The sequence below is a fragment of the Zea mays genome, chromosome 2 (assembly GCF_902167145.1).
Source record: "Zea mays cultivar B73 chromosome 2, Zm-B73-REFERENCE-NAM-5.0, whole genome shotgun sequence".
Taxonomy (NCBI): domain Eukaryota; kingdom Viridiplantae; phylum Streptophyta; class Magnoliopsida; order Poales; family Poaceae; genus Zea; species Zea mays.
The window spans coordinates 18,486,790-18,503,558 of record NC_050097.1 but is presented as its reverse complement, the minus strand read 5'-3'; the positions used below and the strand labels follow the sequence as shown (position 1 = coordinate 18,503,558).

General features: G+C 46.3%; 1 protein-coding gene and 1 long non-coding RNA gene across 2 annotated transcripts; both read right to left on the bottom strand.

Annotated features, from left to right (window-relative positions):
• Positions 1-5,141: 5,141 nt before the first annotated feature.
• Positions 5,142-5,380, bottom strand: LOC103646070 (uncharacterized). Its single transcript, XR_002267518.1, has 2 exons — positions 5,297-5,380; positions 5,142-5,179 (listed from the first exon to the last, which is right to left on the bottom strand). It is a non-coding gene; the product is annotated as an uncharacterized lncRNA (long non-coding RNA).
• Positions 5,381-7,052: 1,672 nt separating this feature from the next.
• On the bottom strand, positions 7,053-8,200 carry LOC103648449 (uncharacterized). Its single transcript, XM_023301730.1, has 3 exons — positions 8,015-8,200; positions 7,767-7,907; positions 7,053-7,214 (listed from the first exon to the last, which is right to left on the bottom strand). The coding sequence occupies exons 1-3, from the start codon at positions 8,198-8,200 to the stop codon at positions 7,053-7,055; spliced, it is 489 nt and encodes a 162-aa protein (XP_023157498.1).
• Between the last annotated feature and the right edge of the window lie 8,569 nt (positions 8,201-16,769).

Below are 16,769 nucleotides of genomic sequence, written 5' to 3'. Positions count from 1 at the left end.
GTGGAGCTGATGGTGGTGGTGGAGGTAGTGGAAAATTGGGAGAGCATAGGTATCTAGCTACTATTTATGTGGGATATAAACTAAATAGGTTGAGGTAAGAAAGATTATGGCAAGGAAAAGACTTTATCCAAAATGTTTAAGTCCTCATTCATCTCGAGATTCACTTTGACTGTTATACCCTTTCTTGTCGATGTTGATCTTTTCTCCTTCGGTCTTGGTCTCATTGATTCGAGGTTAGTGTATATCATCGGGGTTGGGAAATATGGTTAAGATAAACATGGATGAGGTAAACCACATGATGTAGATCAAAAGTTTGTTTGAGGTTAGGTGAGGATAGATTGATTATACGATTCATCTTGACTCTATGGGTTGATTTAGCTCTTTTGCTCATGGTTGAGAATGTGCTAAGTTATGTTAACACTTGGCTAGAAGGGTCCAAGTACCACTATTAACTGGTTAAGTGATTAACCTTAGGTTAGCTCAACTTAAGGTTAGACTTCGTTAGGTTAGATTAATCCATCACATTAGATTAGATCTAGGTTAGATTGTTATGACTAGATAGACTAGATAAGATCTCATTGACTTGGATTAGATCACGGTGGTTACTTTAGGGTGAGATAAGTAGGATGGTTAGGATAAGGCGATTCTTTCAAGATAAGATGAATCCATAAGGATAAGGTAGAATCTTTGGAGGTCAGTTAGAACTATTCGAAGAAGATAAAATCTCTTCCAAATAAGATGAATTTATTAAGGTGAGAGAGAACCTTTTAAGATAAGAGAGAATCTTTATGAAATAGATACACTTTAATGGAGAACAATCTAAGTTGTTTAGTTATCTCATGAATTTTATTCATTTATATTTATGCCTATACATATATGCAGATGTAATTGTGGACATTACTCCACAACTCATCACACTCAATCAAAGATCCAAATCAAACGAGTATCATAAGAACAAGCATTCAAGCATATAAATACAAAAAAATAGTTTTGTTTTTGTTCCTAATAGTAGGTCTCCTATTCCTAAAGGTCGAAATCCACATTTGTCTTTAGAAAGAAAAGGTAAGAATAATCAGAGTAAGCGGAATTAGATGAGAAAATATTAAGAAAAGTTTAGAAAAGAATCAGAGTAGCAAAGGTAAGTAGATAATGGTTGTCCAGTTCTATCTAGGTTTCGTCCTACAGTCAACATTCCTCTGATACCACTTCTGTCACACCCGGGTTTCGGGGCACCAAGACCCGGGCGCGAACATAATCACCAGATGTGCTGGGACCAAGTCTCACACATATGATGAATCATGGCACAGGATCGAATGTCACATCTTTACTATACTAGGTTAGTGCCCGTGCGTTGCAACGGGAACAAATAATATCATGATAACTTATATATAAATGTGTTATATTGTTATGAGAAAAAAATTTAATCCATTGGTGACTCGGCGAGGACCCAAGACCAAGATGGTTTTTGTAATAATGTATTATCTTTTTTTCTTCCATACTATTCATGTGCTTATACTTATCAACCATTACTAAGCAAAGAAAGGAGTAGGAAATGTGCATAAACAATCATACTAACCTTTGATAGTAGAACAGAGCACCTCTAAAATGCTTCAGTGGATCCAAAAATGAGAGAGCCTCTAATTGTCGACAAGCTAGGAAATTATTAAAAAAAATAAAAGTTATATTAGGGGAAGCATAAGAACAGCAAGAGGCTACTTTCATGTCAGAAATGAACCAAGACAAAGTTGTTTTTTTTAATAATGTAACACAGCAAAAGAGTAGCCTAAATACTGCTCAATTCATGCTTTAATAACAGTTCAAGGCTACCCCTTACCAGTACATGCTGACTCTGGGATAGCGCTCGGGCTGTGGCAGCCGGCGGCGAAGGCCGAAATGCTGCTGCTCAATTTGTGCACTATCCCACAGTATGTCCCTAGCTGAGTAGCAGTTGTCGCGTCTGTTCTCTATTTTTTGGTCCTAATTACTCGTTCGATAATCTGTCAATAGCAGTAGTACTTATGAAGATAACTCTTATCTTTTGTTTCTCTGTTTGCATTATTTGAACTTAGACTATCAGAATGCCTCGAGGACAATGCTCTTCTGTGTCAACCCGTGAGAATTCCAAAGTTGATCGGGCAACTGATTCAAATGATGACAGCCGCAAGATAGGAGGGGTGCTTATTTGCTACTGGGATTGCTGATAGTGTTCCTTCATGGATCATGGTCTGTTTATCATATCCAGTTTGGAAGCCTTCCTTTGCCCCTTGATGCTGAGCAGGCTGGAAAGAGGGGTTTCTCCGAAGCTTCGGCGCTGAAGCATGTTAAGTATTTGACAGGCTTGGGTTCTCACCCAGTCGGTTTAGATCCCCTCGATCATGCTATTCAGGTTGTTCATTCGTGCAGCCTACTTTCACAGTTTTAACACTTGCGATCTTCTAGTTTCTACAACATAGAATTAGTTTCATTGAACCCACCATGAAATATGTCTTAATTGTGCCTTTTGTTTAGTTTTGTAGATGCTAATAGATTAATAAATTTTTCTATGAGCTTGATCAAAATTAGAGTAATTAATGGCCGCTAGGCTGCTGCAAACTCGGTAACAAGAAAATCCAAATTGAAGTTAGGATTCATCCATTTAATTCTTCCTGTCTCTTTTTTACATGTTCATGATTTGCCATTTTCTTTCTTACCCACAATAGTGTTGTCTCTGCACCTTATCATACATGGTAATTAACATTAGTGAAGCTGAGTCTTTTTTTTGTGGAACTCTGTATCCTATCCTATTTTGACATGCCCATGGTGTAGTATGTATATGCAGTAGCAGAAAAAATAAAGAAGACAGCTCATTGGGAGGTTGATGTTCAATTGGAGTTGTTTCACACAGATATAGGCGCAAATCGTCTATCTGGTGGTCTTTTCAAGGGAATCTGAACATGCGGCGCGCATTTTCCAACCAGTCCAAGCGTGCAGCATCAATGATACACTAATGATATGGAACTCAAGAGTGTGTACAAAAGAGAATAATTAACTCCCCCCAAAGAATAAAATGTGTTTTCGATATATAAACACAATTTCTGCTGTAATATTACAACCCAAAAAGAACTAAAATCTGTACTGCTAAAGTTCGTGTATCAGCTCAAAGAGAAAAAAGTGAACTCTATGGTACAAACCGTATGAAGTGAGCCAATCCTTCACCTTTCTAGGATATGGGTTACTTTACCAAGCCTTAGTTCCATCAGTTCAAGTTTTAGTTGTCTCCGTTCGAGTCTTTCTTGCAAGTCAGGCAGATGGAAGTATCTTCTATCTCACTTGACAGACCCATTCAAAGTTCTTCTGTAGGAGCTTAGTCATCCCAATCCATGTTCCAGCCATCTTTGCTATTCGTCTGTGATCTCAACGGAAGGCCATTTGCTGCTGCTTCATCATCCAAGTCATCATCCCAGTTGTCTTCCCAGTCGTCTGTGGTGGTTGCAGTGTTGTCTAAACCTGAAGAGTTCGGTGCCTGACCTCCCATCTCAAGCTGTTGGTAAGGGATTCCATCATTGCCTCTCCTCTTTGCAAACTTACAAAAGGCGCATATAATGCTAACCAAAACAACAGTGAAAACAAAAAAAAGAGGCTCCATAAATTGGATTCAAATGCATTGCATAGGCTGCAACCTGCTGAAACTGTTTTTTGCAAATCAGAAATTGATTGCCTCTACTGTCCGCCCAATATGTATGATGCAGTCCACCTTTTTCCCATCACTTAAAGTAATATTCCCACCATCTGAAGCGGTATATGTTATGTTCATCTGTTAATATAAATTGGACCAAGAAATTAGTGCACAATTAAATAAAAATGACAACGCAAATACTAAAATTTCAAACAAAAAACTTGGAACAATACTGTTTTATTGAAAAAATGTCTAAATCTGAACCTGAATAACGCCAATCAAGGTGGTCCCAAGTTTTCCAGAAAATCCTGAAGTTTAGAAAGAGCTGTAGATACCTCGTTTTTTAAGAGGACAAAATTTATCTAGCTTGGATACCTGCAGAGGAAAAATATAGCTTGTATAGAAACCTAAGACATTAATTCCTCCCAGTTGCTGAAAAATCATCAGGCCAACACCCACCTGAATAACAAAGTTATAGAATTAGTTCTGAACTTCTTTTGTACTTTTCAGGAAACAATAATTGGCACCATTAATTTCTGGATTTTTGTTAGCTAACAAGAAAGCAATACGGTATTTTTAAGAAAATAAAATTCTTACCGTGACTGCATACATGTTTTTTCTCTGAAATAAATCTTGAATCATGGCCTTAGGCAATCAACAAACTGATTCTATATAATCATGGATAGAATGTTAGTTTGAATATCGGTCTACATTGTTTGATAGATGGAAGCTATGTTCAGAATAAATTTGATCTCAGTAGCCTCTTCAGAAATGTCAGAATCTCCCCCCTAAACTCCTGTAATGAAGCATGAAATTCTCTTTTTTTCCCTATGTTGGCCTACCATATTATCAAACTGAGGTTTAGAAATAAGTGTATAATTAGAAACTAAAATTTTAGTCAAGATTTTCTATGCACAAAAGAGGTTATATTTCATATTTTCAACACTATCTAAAAATTAAAAAAAACTCGCTTAAAGCATTCAGAATTTCAGATACACAAAGTGAGTCGCCTCACCTTATCCTTGACAAGCTCCAACTCGTTTACAAGCTATTGCTTCCATTCTAACTGGGACGTGACTATGAGTACCACCAACAGGAAGACAAGCACTACAGGCTTTGACACCATTATATTGTATGAACGCACTAATATGTAGACATCGCTATTCATCTGAAAATTACGAAGTGCTTTTAAAAATAATATAGAGAAGTGAATAAAAGGTACGCAAACCAAATCACGACCTTTCCTTTAGTACTTGTTTCAATGAGCTACATACAAGAACAAGGTACGCAAACCAACTCACGACCTTTCCTTCTGGCTGAGGGGGCTATCAGAGCTATCCAGAGACCTTAAAACTATCAAAGGAAAGAAGACACCAATTTCCCCCTCTGCCAATATTTTAAAATTTCAAAGAATACAATGTTACCAAAAGCAACACAACAAACAATACTTCCATACATAATAACAATTTTACCTTCAGACTCTCCAAACCGGAGCAACAGAACTGAAAACATACCACAAGCATACTGTAATAAAAGAAGAAAAGTCAACTTAGCATGATAGCCCACTCTTATTACATAAATGATCATACTGTCACACCAAGTATGATGAAAACCAAAACTAAATGAATTTCAAATGTTTACCTGAAAAACAACTGGAGATGAAGAGACAAATGCTCGCAGAAGAGCATACGAAAGATATGCTTTGACTGAATCAATGAAGTGAAATTTTTTTATGAACACATTGCTGACTCCCTTTAGCAATCCCTAAAGAGAATGACTACAAATAACATCAAAACAAACAAAAATGAACATTAGCAACCCCAGAGAAGTAAGCTAACCTGGAGCAGTTCAAGTGATAGCAGCCTTGTCTTGGTAGATACCGTCTCGGGCCTAAATAACTGCGATGCACGAAAAAAACTATAACCGAATTTTATAGCAGGAGCAGTAGAGGAAAATTGACCTAAATATATAATGGCGACATCTTTGCTGTCTGGAATAGTCCTAAATCTAGAGTATTCTGAAATTGGCATGAGTTGTAGATTATGCAAAAATTCCAACAGCGACAACAGTAAAGGAAAATAGATTTCACTTTTGAAAGAATCCCAACATAACCTACAAAACATCTAACTGATATATATAAATAAGAACTATCAAGAAAGAATAATATACAACTAAAATCACATAACAAATATAGGTTTGCATAATAGAAAGAAAAGGTTGCCTTACTTCTGTGAGTCAATAATGGACAGACGTGCACATGCTACTATAAGTTTAAAGTATACTTCAATCAAGTCATATGCTTGCATGAACTTCTCTTCCCTTGTGACGTGTTCGACCTATTGGAGAAATAAAATAGAGCCAGTAAAAATAATGAGTTCCATGCAAGCAAATTGAAAATAATAGCTTTAGCAAGCCAAGGACAGTTTATATGTTATACTTTAATCACATAGAGAGATAGAGAGAGAGAGAGTGAGAGAGCGGGAGGGCAGGCAACACTGTTAATATAAGCTATAAATCAAGAATTCTTTTCTGTAAATTCAGAAGTAAAACAGACACGTTCCTGTTGAAGGGACCATATGAACTCTTAAGGTAATCAACAATCATTTTTCTACATCTGCAGTCTGAAAAATGAGCTAGTAGATATATTCTAGTGAACAATATCTTAAGTTTCACTATATTTGCAGTTTGAATAATCTCATGAGCTATCGTCAATAATTTTGTTGATAATATGTTCACTTCCATTAGCGAGGAGATACTCGATCACAGCCAATACCTGTAAATGAGATACAACAAGCAGTTAGATCATGTACGAATAACCAATCTAAATAATGTATTCTGATGCATGTAGTCGTGTTTGCAAGATTTTTTTAAAAATAATATTGAAATATTTTTGGAAGCAATTCCCTACTCACTTCAAAGAAGTATATATAACTGGATGCTAATTGTTGTAGCAAACCAAAGCTCAATATTAGCTTGGCGACAACAATTGAAGAGAGATGAGAAACAAAATACTTGCCCATCCTATGAACAAAAAAGGCAAGTGTGATTGTATCCTTTGAACATTGTGTCATTCTCTTTATCTAAACACGAGAGAAATATTCCAGAATCAAACTTGATCGACTGAAAAAATATACAAACATATAGGTCACAATAGCACCGTCTGACTTTTGTTTGGCTAAATGCACAGACTATAAGGATGTTAGCCTGTAAGCTATATAAACATCCTCATGAGAAAGTAGTAACTAAATAATAGATTTGAACTTCTGCACTATCTATATCAGGATATCAGTTAAGAGGACTGCAAAAGTTATGATTCATCCAATTAACAATGACGAGTTGCTGTGAGCATCCAATTAACAATGACGAAATTCCCACCAAGGAAGGAAGAAGCTTCAGTTCATATCTTGCTGTGAGCAGCAACGACTTTGGGCCTGGAGGCCGTCATCCACTGCCTCCCGATGGCCACCAGCTCGCCGGATTCCTTCTTCCGGACCTCCACTGCCACCGCTGTCATCCGCACTTTCTGCTCCACCACCCGACCATCCATCTCCACTTCATCCTAGACGCACAACATTTAAGTGTGGTTCATAACCCTTCTTTGCACCAACCTAAGCAAACTTTGGTTGCCCTGCTGTTACCCCCATTACCCAGAAAGCAGTAACAGTGTTGCTTCTGGGAAACAAAAGCTTCAAAAAGAAGCATGCCCTCTACTTCCTAGATAGAATAGAATGGACCTGAGACCTTTCTTCCTTGTGCTCAAGAATGTGCATCTAATGCTAACTGTGTGCCCGAGGAATTAAAGAGGCTATTACTTGAAAGACCAGGCTCACCAAACTGGACCCGATTTCTGTGAAAGGTGTGCCGTGAAAAAGAAAGATGTCCACAACAAGTTTCATCTTCTGAGGAGTAATTTGATCAGAATCAGAATAGAGAAAAAGAAAAAAAGATTGGACTCTGCATGAACACCCCGCAATAATGTGCTCTGCTGACTGGCATCCATCCATGATGCCCTCTACTTATTGTTTCTTTTCTCGCTCACGGCTCACTCCAGTGTTAAAGACGCAGACTTATGCGAGAAACTGGAGAGGAGAGCGGTGTCGTGTGTACGCACATGGAGCTTGGCCGTTGTGAAGTAGGAGATGTCGTAGTGGATGGAGACCTTGATGATGCCCTCCACGGACATGATGGCCGCGGCGCACACGTTGTCCACCGCCGCCGCGATGGCGCCCGCATGCCAGTTCCCCTCCGCGTCCTGACCAGGGGTAGGGGAGGGAGAGAGCCAAGCCAAGAACCTATCACACGACCTTTGGTCTCCACGAGAGCTGGGATGGGAGGAAGGAGGGACGGAGAGGCACGCACCGTGAGGTGGGGCGGCACGCGAAGCGAGCAGAGCGCGCGGCCGCGCTCCGCGAGGGACACACGCACGCCGGAGAGCGGCAGCGCGTTGAAGCCTCGGCCCGGGGCGTCCTCCGCCGTGGCGCCGGCGTTCTCCAGCCACCTGCGCGCCGCGGCAGACATCCACGCCGACGACTCCACCGCGCCCATGCTGCCGAATGTTGTGTCGCGGATGACCACGCTGGCTACCTGACTTGTTTGTTTGACCGTCTGCGGTCTGCCTCGACCGTCGCCACACGCTCGCGTGAAGGGGGTTGTTGCACACGACGCGTGATGAGAACGGAGGAGGAGGAGGAGGCGGCAGGACGGGGGATATGGGGAGAGGTTAGCGAGTGTCTGAATCCCCTTCCATGGAGGTTGGGGCGCGCAGATCTGGGCGGTGTCAGACGCTCCCCTTCCATGGAGGCTGGGGCGCGTAGATCCGGAGCGGCGTCTGATTCTCCTTCCATGGACGACGCAGACACGTCGATTCTGGAGATCTCCAGCTGGAGAGAGCGGACGATCACAATAGCGCGGACGCGACTGCCATGGATGCGGCTGCAATGGAGGGGAAGAATCTTGCGCGGGCGCGGGGCGGCGGCGGGGGCTACAGGCGCGGGGAGGGGAATCGCGAGCGGGGGCATGCGACCGCGGATTTCGCCGGAAAGATAGCGAGGGCACACTGTACCGATTCGTTATCTGGGCCGCACCAAACATCGCTGGAATACGGGCCACATGAAGATTTTAGCCCAGGACACGAGCATTGTTTGTGGTGCTTTCTTTACTATTGTGGTTAGTGCCATACCGGCTAGTGAAACAGGCAGAGAACGGCTTATAAGCGTTGGTGCAGCCCCAAATGTTAACTTGCTAGCGGCTCAATGGCGTTGGTAGAGAACCATTTAGGTAATGTTGTAGATATTTGTTTTGCTTGGCGAGGAAATGGGCCTGCTGGGTTGCATGCGTTGGGAGGGCGAGGGAGCAGAGCTGACGTGGGAGCCTAGCCTGGGAGGCAGAACCGTGAGGAAATGGACCTGCTGGTTTGCATGCGTTGGGAGGGCGAGGGAGCAGAGCTGCGCGTTGGGCCCGACGTGGGAGCCTGGGAGGCAGAACCGTGCACCATCTGAGGTGTGGACGTCTACACTATCCTCTTATATAGTAGTAGAGATAATAGGAGTTCTATACAAAATAAATAAATAATTACATTATAAGGAGACAACGGTCCAGCAACCCAAAGTTGACTGGGAGACGACGGCCTAGACCACTCACGAACTCATCGCAGCATCCTCCACGCGCCTCAACCTGTGGTACCTGTTCTTGACCTATGGGGGGGGGGTGTGAGACAGCAAGAGTGAGCTCACATACGTTCATCGCTCAACAAGTTGTGGGGAATAATGTGCATGAACTCGCCAAAGGTGGGAGCTCACGTGAAGTGTAAGGCTTACCAAAGAGGATGGTTAGAGCTGAGCATTGCTTTTAAAGTTGGTCAAAATTTTATTAGCAATTACTAAGTATAAGTAAATACCAACCCAATTAAGCAGCAGAACAAAAGTAACAACATCACCTGCGATGTAATGCATATGACAAATTGAATTTAGTTCCATAAATTAATCATGTGAGTGTCCGAGCTGCTCATGACCGTGAGCACGGCTAGTATACCAGTTTTACACTCTGCAGAGGTTGCGCATCTTTACCCACAAGTCATGTTACCCATCTGCCAAGGGATCGCGACTTCCCATACACCTCTACTGAGGAGGCGAGGCAGGTAACACTACGAGGCCTTTACAAAGTTCCACTAGCTTCAGAAAACCCGCTACAGTTTATAGGAAGCTCCAATGCAGGGTTCTTGTCTGACCGCCATCGCAGCAAAATCAACCAAGGACCTCCCTACACTGACCACTCCCCTACTGCCCTTGCCCCTTTCGGGTAAGGTAGTCCTCCACTAGCTTTCCTAATTAATCAGCCAAGGGCGTCCATAAACCCTTGTGGTAGCACTGTTTTCCCGGGTGGTTCTCCATGTTCCAATTAACATAATGATCTTATCATGAACAGTAAATAACAACAGATAACAAAAGTATAATCATGAATAATGTATCTTCATACCCAAAACCACATAAAGCACTAGCAAGTACTACCCAAAAAGTTCAATGGTAAACAAGGTATAAAGATAATCAAACTAGGGTAACCTATTGGGTTCCATCAAAATTAACCTATGCAGTTCATTATGATTAATCAGAACATGAGTTGGTAAAAAGAAGTGATCAAGGGCACAACTTGCCTAGGACTTGAGATTCCAGGTACCAGGATGATCTTCAGGTGACTCGTGACCTCACGCTAGTCGTAGCAATACAAACAAATATGGTATAGACAAAATTAACATTACACCAAACATAAGAATAAACTGAATAATAATAATCTACGCATTGCTACGAGATCGTGGGAACGAGAACCGCTAAATTCGGAGCTACGGATATTGAGTTATGAATTTCTGAAATCATTTAGCACCTAGAATAGATTAATTCAAATGAACAATTTTAATCCAAGTTTTATGGTTAAACAAAGGTATTAGGTGGTAAACAATATTAATACAAAATTAATGCCACTGGAATGGATCAATTTGGACTTGAGATGGATTTTCTAGAGATTAAACAAATTCAAATGATTATTTTTACATTAAAAAGTCCATTTCCATAATTATTTATCTAATTTATGTGTTCTCTGGACTGGGCGCATTATTATTAGAAAGTCCAGGGGTCTCGGTGTAAATTGTTCCAAGACACAGTTTACCCATGCCGTGGACCGCGGGTTTATTTCAAATAATCTGAGGGGTTCTTTAGAAAGAGTAGCGGCCGAAGAGGTATCCATGGATTTCGATTGCAGGATCACCATTCGACGGTCACCAGATGATCAATTCACTTAATGAACCAGTACCCACCCTGGCCATCCGATCTCTTGATCAACGCTTCAGATTCTAAGTGCTGAAAGGGTATCCTCATGTTCTAATCTGAGCCGTTCCTTTGAGATCCAGCGGCCACGGCCCCATCTTCTACAACTCGCCATGAACCACAACAGCATCCCGAGCTGTAAGCTGAGGCCGCGACGGCGCCAGTAACTAGGGCGACGGCGCCATTGCCGGCATGCCTCCACCCCACGCTCCAGTGTTCCAAACCACAACCCAACGCGCGCTACACGATGAGAGAAGGAGGGCAAACCGTATGTGAGCTTCTTTCCTCGAATCGTGCCACGCCCGACCTTGACCACGGCGATATGTGGCCCATCGCGGTCGTTGTTGCTCCGGCGAACAATTTAGGCGTTCTAGGTGACGAATCTTTCACGGCGCGGCGCTGGCTAGCCTTCCACAAGTCCGAAGAAGCCCAAGGGCACAACCCCTAGGGATCCGGTCGATGACAATCGAAGTCCACGCACGGCGGCGCATTTCTCTCAGATGTGTGGTAATGGCGACATAGGAATAGTAGCGGGGGTTGGGGGAAGACGAAGGGAGAGCACGAGTTTTATACTCTAGGCACGAAGGCGTCCCTCCCCCAGAAGGGAACAACTATCGCGAGACCCGCGGAGGGTTGCGATTATGGCCGGTAGGGGTGGAGTTTGTTGTGATCTGGAAGCGAGCTCGTGTAGAAGACTGGTCTGACCGAGCGGGTACGACGGCTCTGGTATTTACAGAGACAAGGGCGGAGTCCGCCATGGCGTTTGGTCGAGGAGGACCTGGTCTGGCGGCGGGATCTTCGGCGGCAACCAGGAGGTAGTTGAACGGCCACAACAGAATCGCGCCTGAGCATGAAGACCGACCCGGCGAATGGACCCCACACGGCAGTGTCACCAAGGAGAGGTAGGCGCACAGCGAGGGGAGAGTTGGGCCGCCCTGGCGCTGAAAACGGCCCAGTCGCGGTTTCTGGCAGGGGCGGCAGGCGGGCATGGAAAAATGAAGTGGGCCGCAGAGGAGTGGAGTTGGCCCAAGCGCAGATCTTCCCTTATCTTTTTTTTCCTTTGCATTTTCCTTTTATTTGAATCTCAAGCTAAATTCAAATTTAAATTAAGACTTGGTGGCTCTTCATTCGCAAACTATATTTGTGTAATAAAAGTGATTAGTTTGAGGGTATTTATTTAAATATACTTTTTATGTTTTTATATCCTTCTCCTTTTCTTATAATCAAACCCTAATTTCAATTTAGGGTTTGATTCAACTTCTAGTATCTATTATCTTATTATTATTATCCTTATTATTTTATTTAATGCACAAACATATAAAACTCCAACAAAATGCACTTTCTTTTATTTTTCTGTATCATTTATTTTTTTATTAATCACTATTAATTATATGTGTGCTCTTTTTATGATGCAAATAAGGCACATAAAATGAGGAGACCTCTCTATATTCTTTGTATAAAATTTTGAGTATTACACCCGTGACCGATGTGCTCGGTTGGCACTGTTGGGTCACGCGCAGGGTCGCCTCGAGTCGCGGTATTGGTTCCGCAGTCGAGGAGGCACGGTAGCGGCGCGAGTGGCGGTGCAGTTTCTTGCACGTAGTAACCGGCGCGCCGGTTACATGACGTGTGGGCCTTGTCGCCCCGTGGGCCCTCCAATGTGGGGGGTTGTTCGTACCCGCGGAGGCGGAACCGGAGTTCCGTTTGTAATGGCACCTTGAGTGCCGGTGTCTGTTCATTGTGGCTGTCGGGGCCTGAACACGTATGTATTTTTGGCACGGAGCCGTGTTTTTTCCTCATTCCGAGCACTAGGACTCGCCTGTCGGCTAACTGAACCGCTTAACCAAGTGTAAGTTGCCTCGTGCGAAGGTGACGAGTGAGGTATCCGTATCCCGGAGGCGTAGGAGTCCCTCGGCTCGGTCGGCCTTGCCGCCCGAGGCTTCTCTTACTTAGTTAAGGGAACCCTCGGCCGCTCTTCGATGAGCCGAAGCTGGAGGCAGCGGTGTTAGCATGGACAGAGGCAGAGTTGGCTCAAAAAGAAGACTTCGTCGGCCGGAGCCTGGCCGGGCCGTCCACTGGCGGGACCAGCGCCGGAGTCGAGTTGCCAAAGCCATGAGCCGGGCTGGTGTCCTCGGGGAACAGCTGGCTGAGGCTTCGGGGCGGCCGGCCGAGCCGTCTGCTCGGGCCGGATTCCTGAAGGAGACCCTGGCGGTGGTAGCCCGGGCGTGGCGCTGACGTCATCCTTCGGAGTGGAGACTCTCGGTCGGACTTTGCCGAAGGTGGAGTCGACGTCGAGGGTGCTGCTGCTCCCCCTCCGTCGACGTCTGAGCCTGCAGGATCGGTTCATCTTGTAGTGTGCGTATGTTTTCTGCGGCCGCCGAGGCCCAAACATACTGTCATCGTGTTGTAAAGCTGCGTTTCTTCTCCTCTTGTTTCGAGTATCTGGACTTATTTGTCGGTAACATAATTGTTTGTCCGAGCGAGAGTTACTTTTCACGGAAGGTGATGAGTGAGGTATCCGTATCCCGGAGGCGTAGGAGTCCCTCGGCTCGGTCGGCCTTGCCGCTTACGTGTACTCTTACTCGTCCGTAGGATTCTGCTATCGATATAGTCGAGAAGGCACGAAAAATCGTTTCGGCAGAAGAGTTTTCGAGCGTTAAGACTTGTTCGGTCCGCGGAATCGCTTATCCGAGCGTGAGTTACTTATCGCAGAAGGTGATGAGTGAGGTATACGTATCCCGGAGGCGTAGGAGTCCCTCGGCTCGGTCAGCCTTGGCTGCTTACGTGTACTCCGTCGTTTTCAGGATCCCACTTTCGAAGTAGTCGAAAAGCACGAAAGACGTTCTGACAGAAAAGATCTTTTCCGAGGAAAATTTTGATGCGGAGGGGGTTCCCCCCTTCTAGCCCCCGAGGGAGGGTCGGGCTTTGCTAAGGCAAGGCTGACCCTTCCTTGTTGGTTAGACTTTGTGTGTGGACGAGGTGTACGAACGACTTGAAAGCATCTTAAGGGTAGAAGCGACGTAGCTGTCGGATGTTCCAAGCGTTGCTGTAGACGTCGCCTTGACCGTTGGCCAGCTTGTATGTCCCGGGCTTCAGAATCTTGGCGATGACGAACGACCCTTCCCAGGGAGGCGTGAGCTTGTGCCGCCCTCGGGCGTCTTGTCGCAGCCGAAGCACCAAGTCGCCCACCTGGAGGTCTCGGGACCGAACCCCTCGGGTGTGGTAGCGTCGCAGGGACTGCTGATACCGCACCAAGTGTAGTAAGGCCACGTCCCGAGCCTCTTCCAGCTGGTCCAGTGAGTCTTCTCGGTTAGCTTGATTGCTTTGGTCGTCGTAGGCCCGCGCCCTCGGGGAACCGTATTCTAAGTCTGTGGGCAAGATGGCCTCGGCCCCATAGACTAGAAAGAACGGTGTGAAGCCCGTGGCTCGGCTCGGCGTTGTCCTCAGACTCCAGACCACCAAGGGGAGCTCCTTCATCCATCGCTTGCCGAACTTGTTGAGGTCGTTGTAGATCCGTGGTCGGCCAGTAGAAACCTTGTCGGAAGGCGTTTCCAACAAGGGCTCGAGGCGCTGCGTGATGACCGCAAGCCCCCGAGTGTATTTCTTGTAAGAGCTCCTGGCCTTCGGCGATGGATATGCATCGCTGGAGGATGCCTGAGGGGCTGCGGTGGTAGAGCTCCTTCCCGTCCCCCAGCAAGACGAACGACTTGGCGCGCCGCGCCAATCGCCGAGCTTCGGCTCGGTCGAGGGGTAGCTCTCCTCGGTGGAGATATTGCAGGTACGGGGTCTGCCAGTTTCGATTAGGCGTGACCCCGCTCCGCTCTTCCTCGACGCGCAGTGCCTCACCCTCGAGGGCCGAGGGTGCCTCGGGCTGGGCCGAGGCCTTCTCGGGCTCGGGCGTGTCGTCGGTCTTGACTGAGGGTTGATGTAGGTCTCGAGAGAAGACGTCCGGGGGAACCGTTGTTCGCCCCGAGGCTATCTTAGCCAGCTCGTCCGCAGTCTCGTTGTATCGTCGGGCGACGTGGTTGAGCTCGAGCCCGTAGAACTTGTCTTCTAGGCGCCGAACCTCGTCGCAGTAGGCTTCCATCTTCGGGTCGCGGCAGTGGGAGTTCTTCATGACTTGGTCGATGACAAGCTGTGAGTCACCGTGAGAGTCGAGGCGTCGGACCCCTAGCTCGATGGCGATGCACAACCCGTTAACCAGAGCCTCGTACTCGGCCACGTTGTTGGACGCCGGGAAATGGAGGCGCAGCACATAGCGGAGGTGGTTCCCGAGGGGTGAGATGAAGAGCAGGCTCGCGCCCGCTCATGTTTTCATCAGCGACCCGTCGAAAAACATGGTCCAGAGTTCCAGTTGGATCGGAGCCGCTGGAAGCTGGGTGTCGACCCATTCAGCCACAAAGTCCACCAAGACTTGGGACTTGATGGCCTTCCGAGGGGCGAACGAGATTGCCTCGCCCATGATTTCCACCGCCCACTTTGCAATTCTACACGAGGCCTCTCGGCACTGGATGATCTCCCCCAGGGGGAAGGATGACACCACAGTCACCGGATGAGACTCGAAGTAGTGTCGCAACTTCCGTCGTGTCAGGATCACCGCATACAGCAGCTTCTGAATTTGTGGGTAGCGGATCTTGGTCTCGGAAAGTACCTCACTGATGAAGTAGACTGGCCTCTGGACGGGCAATGCATGCCCCTCTTCTCATCTCTCAACCACGATCGCGGCGCTGACCACCTAAGTGGTAGCGGCGACGTAGATCAAGAGGGCTTCTCCGGTAGTGGGGGGCACCAAGATGGGCGCATTCGTGAGGAGCGCCTTCAGGTTCCCGAGGGCTTCCTCGGCCTCGGGGGTCCAAGTGAAGCACTCGGCCTTCCTCAAGAGGCGGTACAGAGGTAGGCCTCTTTCGCCGAGACGCGAGATGAAGCGGCTTAGAGCCGCAAGGCATCCCATGACCCTCTGTACGCCTTTCAAGTCCTTGGTGGGGCCCATGTTGGTGATGGTCGCAATTTTCTCCGGGTTGGCCTCGATGCCCCGCTCGGAGACGATGAACCCCAAGAGCATGCCTCGGGGGACTCCAAAGACGCACTTCTCGGGATTGAGTTTTACGCCTTTCGCCTTGACACCGGAATGTCGTTTCAAGGTCGGAAAGGAGGTCGGAGGCTTTCCTCGTCTTGACTACGATGTCATCGACGTAATCCTCGACCGTTCGACCGATGTGTTGGCCAAACATGTGGTTCGTGCACCTTTGGTATGTCGCACCCGCATTCCTCAAACCAAACGACATAGTAACGTAGCAGTACATGCCGAAAGGTGTGATGAAAGAAGTCGTGAGCTGGTCGGACTCTTTCATCCTGATTTGGTGATACCCTGAGTAGGCATCGAGGAAAGATAGGGTTTCGCACCCAGCAGTGGAATCCACGATTTGATCGATGCGAGGCAGAGGATAGGGAACTTTTGGGCATGCTTTGTTCAGACCAGTGTAGTCTACACACATCCGCCTTTTCCCTCCTTTCTTTCTCACAAGCACAGGGTTGGCAAGCCATTCGGGATGGAATACCTCTTTGATGAACCCTGTTGCCATCAGCTTGTGGATCTCCTCGCCTATGGCTCTACGCTTTTCTTCGTCGAATCGGCGCAGAGGCTGCTTCACGGGTCGGGCTCCAGCTCGGATATCCAGTGAGTGCTCGGCGACCTCCCTCGATATGCCAGGCATGTCTGAGGGACTCCATGCAAAGACTTCGGCGTTTGCGCGGAGAAAGTCGACGAGCACCGCTTCCTATTTGGGGTCGAGCTCGGA

Excerpts from the sequence above, each read along its gene's own strand:
- LOC103648449 (XM_023301730.1), bottom strand. The coding sequence starts at position 8,200 with ATGGGCGCGGTGGAGTCGTCGGCGTGGATGTCTGCCGCGGCGCGCAGG. Across the intron at positions 7,908-8,014 it reads GCGTGCCGCCCCACCTCACG|GACGCGGAGGGGAACTGGCA; the intron begins GTGCGTGCCTCT and ends ACCCCTGGTCAG. Across the intron at positions 7,215-7,766 it reads TCACAACGGCCAAGCTCCAT|GATGAAGTGGAGATGGATGG; the intron begins GTGCGTACACAC and ends TTGTGCGTCTAG.